Genomic DNA, 12616 nt, shown 5'->3' with positions numbered 1-12616 from the left:
ATTCCTGAGAAGCTTGACACAAGGTACAAAGCCATCTCTACAAGGGTTGCCTCGCTCAGCAGAAGCACTAGCGTGGTACCGGGAGTTTGACCATCTGAAACTGTACAGGGGAGTTTTATATCGATCTACACTGGTTAATGGAGATGAGAAGATGCAGTTAGTACTCCCAGTCAAGTTTCGACCCATGGCATTGCAAGGGCTCCACAACGACATTGGGCATATGGGCCGTGAGAGGACACTTGCTCTGTTAAAGGATAGATTTTACTGGCCAGCCATGTCCAAGAGTGTCGATGAGTGGATTAAGAGCTGTGACAGATGTCTTCGCCGAAAAGGTCCAACCAACAGCCGGGCGCCACTTGTCAACATTGCAACTAGTCAGCCTCTTGAGATAGTTTGCCTGGATTTCTTACATTGGAGACTTCAAAGGGCGGCTTCCAAAATATCTTTGTTATAACAGACCATTTCACTCGATACGCTCAAGCCATACCTACGAGGAATCAGACTGCTAGAACAACTGCAGAAGTGTTATTTAATAACTTTATTGTACACTATGGATTTCCTCAGCGGTTGCATTCAGACCAGGGTGCAAATTTTGAAAGCAAGCTTTTGAAAGAAATGTGTTCAATCGCAGGAATACAAAAGTCAAGGACAACGCCATATCACCCAATGGGTAATGGAATGACAGGGCGGTTCAACAGGACATTACTGGATATGCTTGGTACCCTGGATCCAGAAAAGAAGGTTGACTGGAAGAACCATGTAGCCCCTTTAGTGCATGCCTATAACTGTACCAGACATGATTCCACTGGTTATGCACCATTCTTTCTGATGTTTGGCAGGAATCCATGGTTGCCTGTTGATGTTGCCTTGGGTCTGGAACCAATGCAAGACAAGAAGAATCTACATGATTACACGTCAGCTTTACGACAAAGACTGCAAGAATCATACAGGTTAGCATCTAAGGCAGCAGAGCACAGTCGACAACATCAGAAGAAGGGCTATGATGTCAGAGTTCGGGGTTCCATCCTGCAACAGAGTTTTGGTTAGAAGATTGGCATTCGATGGTAAACATAAGATTGCCGACAGATGGGAAGAGGAACCTTACCTTATCCAAGATCAGCCAAACAAGGATATCCCTGTGTTTGTGGTGCGGAAGGAAAATGGACACGGTAAAAGTAGAACACTTCACAGGAACCTTCTGTTACCAATCGGATCTCTTCCCATAGCTATTGATGTTCCAGATGTGCCAACACGAAAACCAAGACGACCAACCCAACGACAGCGACAAATGCCAACTGAAGTTAATGCTGAAAGGATACCCCAACGGAATTGGACGACGGAGCAACCCTGTCGGATGATGAAGACTATCTTCAAGTTGATTCTGTTGTGCTGGTTACAGAGGCAACAGTCACAGAACCAACAGATGCCAGCACCGCACCTGCTGCTGACAGGGAATCTGTTGGTGTTATGGGTATAGACAGCACTTCGTCAACGGACGATCATGAGACATCCCTTGTAGGTGAAGTAGCTAGTTCAGACCATGAGACAGTTGCGGATGAGACAGCAGAGGTTGAGCCTGTTGCAGATTTTTTTCTGAATCTGAAGACATTAGGAGTCCAGTTCCAGTTCCAAGACGATCCATTAGGGAGAGACGGCCTCCAAAGTGGATGACACATGGGGATTTTGCCATGATCAAGTCTTTGGGATGTGACTGGAAGGACAGAGTAAAAATGTTCACGTATATTGCTTCAATGAACTTATTTGATCGGATGCCGATAGAAGCAGTAAATGCAGTACTGCAGATTGTTACAAGTTCACTGGGGTCATATGACATTAAATGACGAGGAAGTCATTTCACAACTAGGGGGAGTATGTAACGGGGACTAAATATTTGGCCGTTTGTATATAAATAATATATTTTATCTATTACTATTAATATTTATTTTAGGATTCTATTTATTTTATTATAGGATATTCTCAATCTGCGTTGAGAATATCATATTGGTGCATTAGACAAAGCCTTTTATTGTTGTTTCTCGCCATACTGGCTAGGGACGAGCCATTGATTGATTCTATCCAATGGTTATGTGTATTTGGTGCAGCGCTGAGTGTAGACAGTGACACTACACGTTACATACTTACGACTTGCCGTTGCCTTTTCCTTTTCCTGAGCCTTTCGTTATCTTCAGACTTCCTTTTGGCACTTACAGGTTTGACTAATATGCATGTATTAATTGTTATAATGTTTATCTCATTATTTTAGATATATGTAAATGTAATACATAATGTGGAAAAGTGTTTAAACGTCCATAATTAATGCTAGGTAAATACGTTTTAAATATTGAATTCACTAAAACACACTAAACGAATACATATATATATGGACGAGTTAACTTTATAAACAGTAATAAAGTAAAGGTGTTGGATATATACTATTAAACGTATAAATATAGATAGAGGCGCAAGTTAATTGTGTAAGCAGAATTAGTGATTAGTGTTGGATGAGGAGATGTCTAATTGCTGTAGTTTTATTATCCATTTGAGTGGTAGCTTATATTTTACCCATTTATTCACAGGATGAAGCCCAGGTACATGTAATAGTGTTATCATCCTATACGGTTCATCGCCCACAGCGAAGGTGTGTAGTAGTAGTAGTATTGTCTATTTCTTTATTACATGCAATTCTTGCAGCGAAGGTGTTTCACGTGCGTCTTGACCAACGTACGTGACTTGTTTCACCTGCGCTGTAACCGAGTATTTTATGTTTATATATATATATTTGTTTTTAAATCGATTGTTCCAGTTTGTATTCTGTAATGGTCTTTATTTTAATGTTTGTCATACAAACCCGAACGTTATTGTTTTATATTGACAGCATTTGAAATGGGGAAGTTGTTTGTTTTGTAATCGTGTGACGTTGGCAATAATGTTGCCAAGTCTTTACTGCTTTTTGTATTTTTTTTTATATAACCGCATTTAATTATCTTAAATGCATGTACTTATTTTGATGATTGTTTTTGGCACTAACGTCGCCGAAACGTATATGTATATTTTTGAAGGAAAGTATTATGCCAGTAACTTGGCATAATTGTGTGATAATGGTTTAAATGAGTATATATATTGCTATGTAATAACATTTCTAATTTATTTTTATGATTAAGTCGAGGTTGTTAATTATTGTTATTATCAGTGTATTTATCGTTTGTAATTATTTTTTACAGAACCACACGTATGGTGTGATAGAGAGAATAAACCCTCGAACCTTTCCCAGCCTTGTTGTGTTTCTTTTGGGGAATACTTTCGAGTAGGCTACAATGGAGCCGACGTAGGGACTGGGTGTGTTCTTAACACAATAATACAATTATAACCCAGTCAGGACCCGTAACAGTTCAACTACCCGAGGCCCACAGCTCCGGGACGTAGCTTCACTTGAGGGGGGAGTATGTAGTAGTATTGGTATAAAGTGCTCCTACTGGCAGTAGCTAGTGGGAATTTCCCTATTAGCTCAGTTGGTAGAGCGCTGGACTCTCGTACTGAGAGTCTGTGGTTCGAATCCTCTCAGTGGAGGTTGATATTTTTCTGTTACAGAATCCAATCCACAACGCTACAAACGGTTCCATTCTGTTCACAATGAATTTACTAGAATATTTTTTTTAATAAATTGAAACACGATTGGTTGGTTATCTTTACACTGAGCCAATCATCTAGGAGTTCACTTATTATTAATATCTTGTCGGTTTTGTTTTGTTTAATTTCGTACAATGCAGGTAATGATCGCGAAATTTATTTTACACTGTCGTCGTTTTGATCACGTAGGCCTACAGAAAAAATAATAGGTGCGTTGTCCAATAATTCTATGATGTGTATAATGTTTATACATGTTGATATCACAGTAAACGCGCACACCAACAAAAAACGAATTTAGTAAAGCAGGTTTTGTTTTTGTTAATAGCATAGCGACGTACTCGCAGACATTTCTACTTTCACGATACTGCCATGTGATTTAAAGCCAATGACACTGACCTTGGTAGAGTCAGATTTCTAGTACATGTGATCGGTTGACGGGTACTTGAAACAAACATACACCGATTTAATTTCAACTCAGTAATTCGAATTTACCGAGTGTAAAGCATGTATATTTTAAAATTAAATTTACATTAGGGTGGTTTTGTTGTTGGATTCTTTTTTTTTTCTTTTTTTTTTTTTCTTTTTTTTTATGGGTTGCTATGATTCGAGTTAGTAGTATAATAAATGACGTGTTAACTACAGTACACCGATAATGAAAGTTAGTCCTGTTTGTAAAAATATATATTTATAAAAATTATAGAAAAATATATTTGGGTAGAAAACAATAGATGTTGACATTTTCTCTGTTATGAAATTATTATTATTATTATTTTAAATAGAGAATTTGCAGGGACATAACATGTTTATTATGATATCATGATAACTGTGATAACCCTGTACCATGTGGTTGTTATACTTTTACTTTCGTTTTAGTTTAAATGATTTACAAACAGGCCTACTGACATTATTTTAGTTTTTAGAGTTTTATTAAACATTTTACAGTTACCATTCTTAATAACAATACCATAGTTGTTACAATGTCAATTCACATTCCGTTCACAGTTTCTGTCCATGGAGAAATCATCATTCTACGATGAAGACGGCATGTGCCCCCCCCCCCCCCCCCACACACACACACAACACACACACTTTTCAGATATTTTGCTTTATATTTACTTTATAATAGTGTAAAAGTGTGTAAATATAAAAGTGTGCCCCCCCCCCCCCCCATTTTTGGCACCTTCCTACACCACTGAAATTATTACTCCTCAAACTTAATCATGTTCATGGGTGAAATTCCTTTCGGTCTCTTGCCTCTAATTCTGAATATTTTGAGGGGTGCGATTTTCCCCTCTTCTGCATTTTGAGGAGTGTGATTCCCCCCCCCCCCCCCCCTCCGTAAGCATTTTGAGGAGTGCGATTTTTAGCACACCTGGGTTTTTCAAAAACGAAGGTATATATATATATATATATATATATATATATATATACATATATATATATATATATATATATACATATATATATATATATATATATATATATATATATATATATATATATATATATATACATATATATATATATATATATATATATATATATATATATATATATATATATATATATATATATATATATATATATATAATTAATAAAACAATGATTTTTATTTACGATACCAAATAAAATCGTATTTTTATCTAATTGAAATTGTTCGCCTTTTTCCTACTGTTTTCCATAGTGTTTTTTGCATAAGATGGCAAAAATTGCAAATTTTAGAATCAACACGTTATGTTATATAAAAATATATGTGTAGCTGTTATTCTGTGTAACCGTGCATATTAAAACCATAAGAAAGATGGTTCTTTCATAGTTTTGAATGGTATAGCATAATACCTTCCCCATAATTGTAAAGTAATGTCAGATCCCAATGTTAAATGCATTTTGTGAGACGTAGGAACTGTCGTAGTGCGTTTTAATATCCTCTATATTTGCTTACGTTAGTTCTTTGATTTTGTTATACTTTCAGAATTTGATGACTTTACAAATTAGATGTATGTACCTACTACATATATATTTTTCCTTCTCTCTAACGTCCAGAGTATCAAAAGAAGCATGTTAAACACAAAAAAGGTCGTAATGTAATATGTGGTGAGGAATTTTTAAACATATATTCACAAAATTTAATTCATTTCCAGGTAAGTTGATGAAAGCATATACTTAATCGCTGAGAGAGAAAGAGAGAGAGAGAGAGAGAGAGAGAGAGAGAGAGAGAGAGAGAGAGAGCAGACAGACAGACAGACAGACAGACAGACAGAGAGAGACAGAGAGAGAGAGAGAGAGAGAGAGAGAGAGAGAGAGAGAGAGAGAGAGAGAGAGAGAGAGAGAGAGAGAAGCAGACAGACAGAGAGAGAGAGACACAGAGAGACACAGAGAGACAGATACAGAGACAGACAGAGAGAAACAGCCAGACACAGACAGACAGACACAGACAGAAACAGAAAGAGAAGCAGAGATCAGAAAGATTTGGGGCAGACGAAGTATGCAACATTAAACAAATGAGTACAAAACATATCTTTAAACTATTTTATGTAGGTGTTCCAGTAGTGAAGGTGCAAAAAATGATATATCCTCATAACAAGACGATCAAGGTGATTTGTGAAGCTGACGGAAATCATGCAAACTATAAGTTCTACACATTCACTCACATACGGAAAGGAAAAACCATCACAGAATTAAATGGGACGTATGTGTTGCCTAATAAATACGTCTTGACTATCCACCCATACAGCTACAACGACAGCGGGACATACCAATGCAGTGTGTCAAATGGCGTTAAAGGATCCACAAATGTCCAAGAACAAACAGGAATAATAGCAATAAATATTGAACGTAAGTATCTTAAAATTCATGCCAACAAGTAGAAAATAATTAGTACAAATATTCCAAATAACGATATATTGATAAGTAATACATCGTGAGAGATATACGTTGTTACTTCGTTAACTACACACGTACATAATGAAAGTTAAGGCAAAACATATGTATTTCAATTTTCCTGTTTGTACTTTAATTAATTTAATGTCCTCAAATATGTATGGTGATCAGATTCCTTCTACAGCCACTGATTGAATTGCATAAAAATCACGACGTTACGTTGCTTGCTTGTTATGGCCGGAACTTTACTTACATTCATATAATGTTTCCATTCCATCTACAAAGATTTACAGAACATTTTTCACTCATTTGTTCCATAAACATGAAATGGTATATTTTCATAAGCAGCGGCATTAGTAGCACAGAAAAATAATTATTTTCTAATGCAACCACAGTCGTATTTGTTTTGTACTGTGAAAATTTTGCTGTAAAAAGAACGTCGTTATGCCACGATGTTATTTACATTACGTCATGTTATGCACATAAGATTATATGACGCAATGCATGATGGCTTTGTTGTAGACAGCAGATGAATTATTACATTGAAAATCAGTTAAAAACTGATAATGGGTAATCAAGATAAAAACAATACGTACCTCGTGAATGAATGTTGTAAAACCCTCGCCATTCACTCGGGACAGATAATTCATAATTACTTGTAGCTCGTTAGTTATTCTCTAAATTTACTCCATTAGTTATATGTTGTAATTAAAACCTAGCCATTATGTGTGGGTGTTTGGAAGCATAATTTAGAATCACAGAACGCAACAGGAAACCATTCACTTGTGAAATCTTGTTGTATGATGTTCTACCTTCTATAATGGAAAGTTAAAGTTTGTTAAATTTGTTTTGTTTACTGATAGTAGTCACACCACTGGAGCACGTTGATTAATTAATAATCGGGTATTGGATGTCAAACATTTGGTAATTCTGACAATAGTCATGAGAGGAAACCCGCTACATTTTTCCTAATGCAGCAAGGGATCTTTTATATGCAGTTCCCACAGACAGGAAAACACATACCACGTTCTTTGTCCAGCTGTGGTGCACCGGTGGATCGAGAAAATGCCCAATCTGTTCAATGGAACCACCGAGGCGGTTCGATCCATAATGGAAAGCGGCGAGTAGCCGACAGAATAAGTTCGAAACATACATTTCCAACTTGATTCCAGAAATAAAATGTATTTGATTTTTTTCATTTTTTAAAGCGATGGCGGATATGGTACCCAGAGAACTGCTAATCCTGGTAGCGTCTGGTATAGCAGGACTTGTGATTCTATTGGTTATAATCGTGACCGCCTGTGTCATCAACAAGGGAACAAATTCAAAGAAAGGTCAAAGTGGGCTTCGATTTTTGGAATTGAGCTGGAAAATATGAATGCATCTCCCTCTCTCTCTCTCTCTCTCTCTCTCTCTCTCTCTCTCTCTCTCTCTCTCTCTCTCTCTCTCTCTCTCTCTCTCTCTCGCTCTCGCTCTCGCTCTCGCTCTCTCTCTCGCACTCTCTTTCGCTCTGTACGCAGACAGGCACGCACATTGTCACATTGTAAATTAGATAATATTTATATATGCTTGAAATGTACATCGAACTTAGCTTTCACCTGTTTGGCTACTTAAACTGCTTACATTAGGTATTGCTGATGAACTATTATTATTATTGGGAGGGAGCGGGTTTCTGACGGGGAAGGGGATGCGATTAGCACTTTGCTTTGTTTTGCTTATTTTGCTTTTATTTTAGTTTGTTTGCGTGTGTGGTTTAGGGGTTTTATGGATTGTTTTGTTTTGATTTGATTTGATTATTATTATTTTAAACGGTACGTTTTGTTTGTTTTAATATTTTGTTTATTTGTTTCGATTTGTTTTTGTTTGTTTGTTGGGGGTTGTTGCTGAGTTTAGTTTGTTTTTCAATTATGTGACTAAAATATATGATATGGTGCGATATGATGAACATAAAGATGGTTCAACATTGCTAGACAAAATGTGTATTCACGGGGTGGGGAATCTGATATTTAGGTATTACTCTTTTGGATAACTATGTACATAGATTATCTATGATCGGATGGTTTCAAGTTCGCATGTCACTTGCGTAACAATAATGAGGGTCTTGTGTTACAGCAGTATCAGTGATTGAAGTAAAGGAAGACACCCCACAGAAACGAACAGGGCCGGGTAAGTTGGATATTCACTACAGTTGTTACTTAGATAATTATTTTATAAAGTTTTAGATAAAATTGAGATTGTATAAGCCCTTATTGTTTGGTGGGTATATACACACATTATCGTGTGGAATATGTTCGGAAAAAGTGGTTTAATCAATAATAATTTTATTAAATTTGCGTTTTAAGGAAATATAAACCGTAAGTATTGCGTGGGTATGTGCTTTTGAATTTTGTCATGTTGTATTAATTATTTTATTAAATCGTTAATCCATTAATTCATTTATTCATTCGAGTATCCATTCATTCAATCATCCAATAATCATAATTATAGAATTTTAGTTACAAAGATAATAACAGATGCATTTTTATATGCTGGGAGGTTGACAAACATCCATTCATTCATTCCTTTAGTAATGGAAGACAACGATCTCTACGGACAAGGAGCGGGAGGACCTAGTGTGTCGTTTGCGAGCTTTGGACATGAAGACATCAGCGATATGTATTCAGTCGTCAACACGGATGGCAGGACTGCAGACGATGACGTCAGCACAAACCCTGCCGACGATGACATCACGTCCATGTACGCTGCCGTCAACAAAGGACAAAGATTCCGGGCTGAGGAACAGAACACAATGGACGAAGACGAACTCAGTTCTACATATGCTGTTGTTAAGAAGACCAAGAAGTCGGGAGACAAAACAAAGAAGGGCAAAAAGACGAAGGGAACTCACGACGATGGTGCAGATGACATTTATGCACAGGTCGACAAGAAGAAAATGAAAGGGAAGAAGCACAAATCTGCGGAACAGAAAGGTGTGACATTTGTTCTGGTTTTCAATTATTTATGGTGGGTTTTTTGCCTGATGCTTGGTTTGTCAAAGATCGATCCCCGTTGGAGGGACCATTGGGCTATTTCTCGTTCCACCTAGTGCACCACAACTGGTGTAACACAGGCCGTGGTGTGTACTATTATGTATGCGGGATGGTGCATATAAAATAAACATTTGCTGTTAATCGGAAAGAGTAGTCCATTGCTTTGCGGCAGACGGTTTTCTCTATGTGGTCTTTAACCATATGTCTGATGTTGTATAACCGTAGTTAAAATGAGTTGAGTTCGTAATTAAATAGTACATTCCTTCCTTCATCATGTGTTTGTTGCTGTAGATGTGTGTGTCTGTTTGTCTTTCTTTTTTTACTCTTTTTTTTGTTGGGATGGGGGACAGCTTGGGGGTAGTGGGTTGTTTTTGGGATACATTTTTTTTCTTTTTTTTCTTTTTGTTTTTGTGTTTGTGTCTCTGTGTGTGTTTGTCCCTCCTGTATGGACAGAAGCATTTTAGTATTTAATTAATTGGTCATTTGCTTATTATTTTGTTTTTGTCTTTGTTCCTTTGATTCTTACACTTTCATTTTCTCAACGTTTTTCAGTGCGTTTTGATTTTCTTTCTTCTTCGATTCTTACATTTTAACTTTTATACTAAATTTCTGTATTTGTTTTTTTTTAGTTTGGTTCTTCATTTCTTTCTGTTCCATTTTTTTATGTATCCTACTTTTCCTTTCCTTTCAGTTCTCATCCCGTTTATTTTTTTTTTCCTTTTACCTGATTTTCATGTAATTCCGGATGAGATATAGCTTAGTGGTAGAGAGCCCAACATGCAATGGGTCGCAAGATCGACTGCCCTCGGTGGATTTTGTTTTGTGTTTTCCTTCCCAAACAGTAACTCACGACTCGCATCTGCGTCTGTGACATGTACAGTCCTGTCTATAATATATATACAATTATGTTGGTGCTTTGTTAATAGCCTGCTTGGGGGAGGGGGTCCTATCTCTCATCAAACTGCGGAAATACTATAGTATTTTCGACACGATAAGCCGTAGTTTAAACTGTGTTTATGTGACGTTATCAAATGTATACTACCAATTGAAATCCCAGAGACAAGAGTAACGCATATGGGTAAAACTGCTACATGCATCGTTTCTATCCATATATACCGTACGCTATGGATAAAAATACTATCGTCCCACACCCATAAAGTAAATCAGAAAACAAAACCAGCATTAAGTTGCTAATTTAAGAGATAACAACATCTAGCGTCTTGGACTGTCCTAGTTGCAAGGAAGAATTGTCATCCTATTTTAGTAGGACCCCGGTCATGTTCCAAGCAAAATAGTACCTGGTTAATTGATATTACTTCAAATTAAACTGTATGAGTTTATTCTCCACAAGAATTGATATTTTATGACTACGAAAGGTTAGGGTCCATTTCGACCTTTGACTCGGCAATATGTTCTTTGTTATAGGGTATATAATACCAAATCAAATCCCATAGACGACAATAGTAACATGTGTGGCTAAAACTCCTACCTGCAGCGTATCAAGCGACATAAACGTCACGGATATAAATACTACCACCCCTCACCCTTAAAATGAATCAGAACAAAATGGGGGTCAAGCTGCTCATTTCTAAAATAACGGGTAGCGTCTATGACTATTCTAGGTCCGCAGTGGTACTAGATGAAATAAAATTGCATACATGTTTTGCCCAGATAAAACGTTTTTTTTTACAATGAACACTCTCACATTTATCACCAATCACAGGACTTGTGGTGTTCACTTCTCTGTCAACCCCTGCGCATGCTGTAACCTCACCGTGGTGCAGGGATGTAACATTCTCATTGAGAATGGTTAATACAGCACACAATTGAAGTTTTGAGTAAAACGTCAGTATCTATCTGTGATATTTGTGTTTTTGCACGGTTCTTTACACTGTGTTTTTGTTTAAATCTTGAATTTTTATATTGATGTTGATCTACATTTTATTTGTTTGCATTACCATAGTTTGACACCCAATAGCCGATGTATTTTTCGTGTTGGGGTGTCGTTAAACATTTTCGTTCATTCATTCATGCATTCACTTCTCTATCAAAGGTTGGGTGCACCTCGAACTTTGACCCAGCCGGAAGTTATTTGGTTTAGTACTACCTATAGTGGTACCTAAACTTTCCTTTATTTTTGTTATTTATTTTGTTAATGTAAACCATTTTTATTTCAGATGAAACGAACTTTGACCTAGCCGGAAGTTATTTGGTTTAGTACTACCTATAGTGGTACCTAAACATTCCTTTATTTGTGTTATTTAGTTTGTTAATGTAAACTCTTTTTATTTCAGATGAAACGAACTTTGACCCAGCCGGAAGTTATTTGGTTTAGTACTACCTATAGTGGTACCTAAACATTCCTTTATTTGTGTTATTTATTTTGTTAATGTAAACCATTTTTATTTCAGATGAAACGAACTTTGACCTAGCCGGAAGTTATTTGGTTTAGTACTACCTATAGTGGTGCCTAATCATTCTTTTATTTGTGTTATTTATTTTGTTAATGTAAACTCTTGTTTTTTCAGATGAAACAGAGCCTCAAGCTGTGGGCTACCTCAACCCCCAGACCACATTCTGCAGTGTCTATGAAGCTATCTGAACATGTCAAACCGTAGACATAGAAGTATGTGTCAGATATTTTTAAAGATCTAAAAGTAGTAGTAATTGATTTATAACGTTATGCCCACAAGCGATGATATAATGGTATTTAGCATATAACTGATACAATGTTGCATTACATTACTATTACTATAAACTATAGTACATTAGTGCATTAGTATCAGTGGACATTTTTAAGCAGACCCGTAGGAACGACTTTGGGAGTGGGTGGTCGGGTGGGGGTGGTGGGTGGTCACTGACAGATCGGGTACAAACTCTATATCAGATTTTGGTTACAATGGCAAACATTAATGTGATAAAAAGGCTCACACGTTGGGGACACGTTTCCCCCGCCCTCCCCCACGCCCGGTTCATACGGGCCTGTTAAGTAATGTTTTACATGTTAAAATGAAGGACACACATGCAGAAAAAACAACGACATGCACGTAGGTAGGTAAGTAAATAGGCAGACCAACACA

At 36.8% G+C, this 12616-nt stretch overlaps 1 protein-coding gene across 1 annotated transcript in view; it reads left to right on the top strand.

Annotated features, from left to right (window-relative positions):
• LOC121386649 overlaps positions 1–12352 on the top strand; it is a 70432-nt gene extending 58080 nt beyond the window's left edge. Inside the window, exons 3-7 of the mRNA XM_041517626.1 lie at positions 6166–6462; positions 7716–7841; positions 8620–8673; positions 9075–9476; positions 12065–12352. Of these exons, the coding sequence (XP_041373560.1) occupies positions 6166–6462; positions 7716–7841; positions 8620–8673; positions 9075–9476; positions 12065–12138 (953 nt within the window). The 3' untranslated portion in view covers positions 12139–12352. The remainder of the gene's footprint in view (positions 1–6165; positions 6463–7715; positions 7842–8619; positions 8674–9074; positions 9477–12064) is intronic.
• The last annotated feature ends 264 nt before the right edge of the window (positions 12353–12616 follow it).

This window comes from Gigantopelta aegis, chromosome 12 (genome assembly GCF_016097555.1).
Source record: "Gigantopelta aegis isolate Gae_Host chromosome 12, Gae_host_genome, whole genome shotgun sequence".
Taxonomy (NCBI): Eukaryota; Metazoa; Mollusca; class Gastropoda; order Neomphalida; family Peltospiridae; genus Gigantopelta; species Gigantopelta aegis.
Note: the sequence above shows the minus strand (reverse complement) of the source record. Positions and strands in the feature narration are given on the sequence as shown.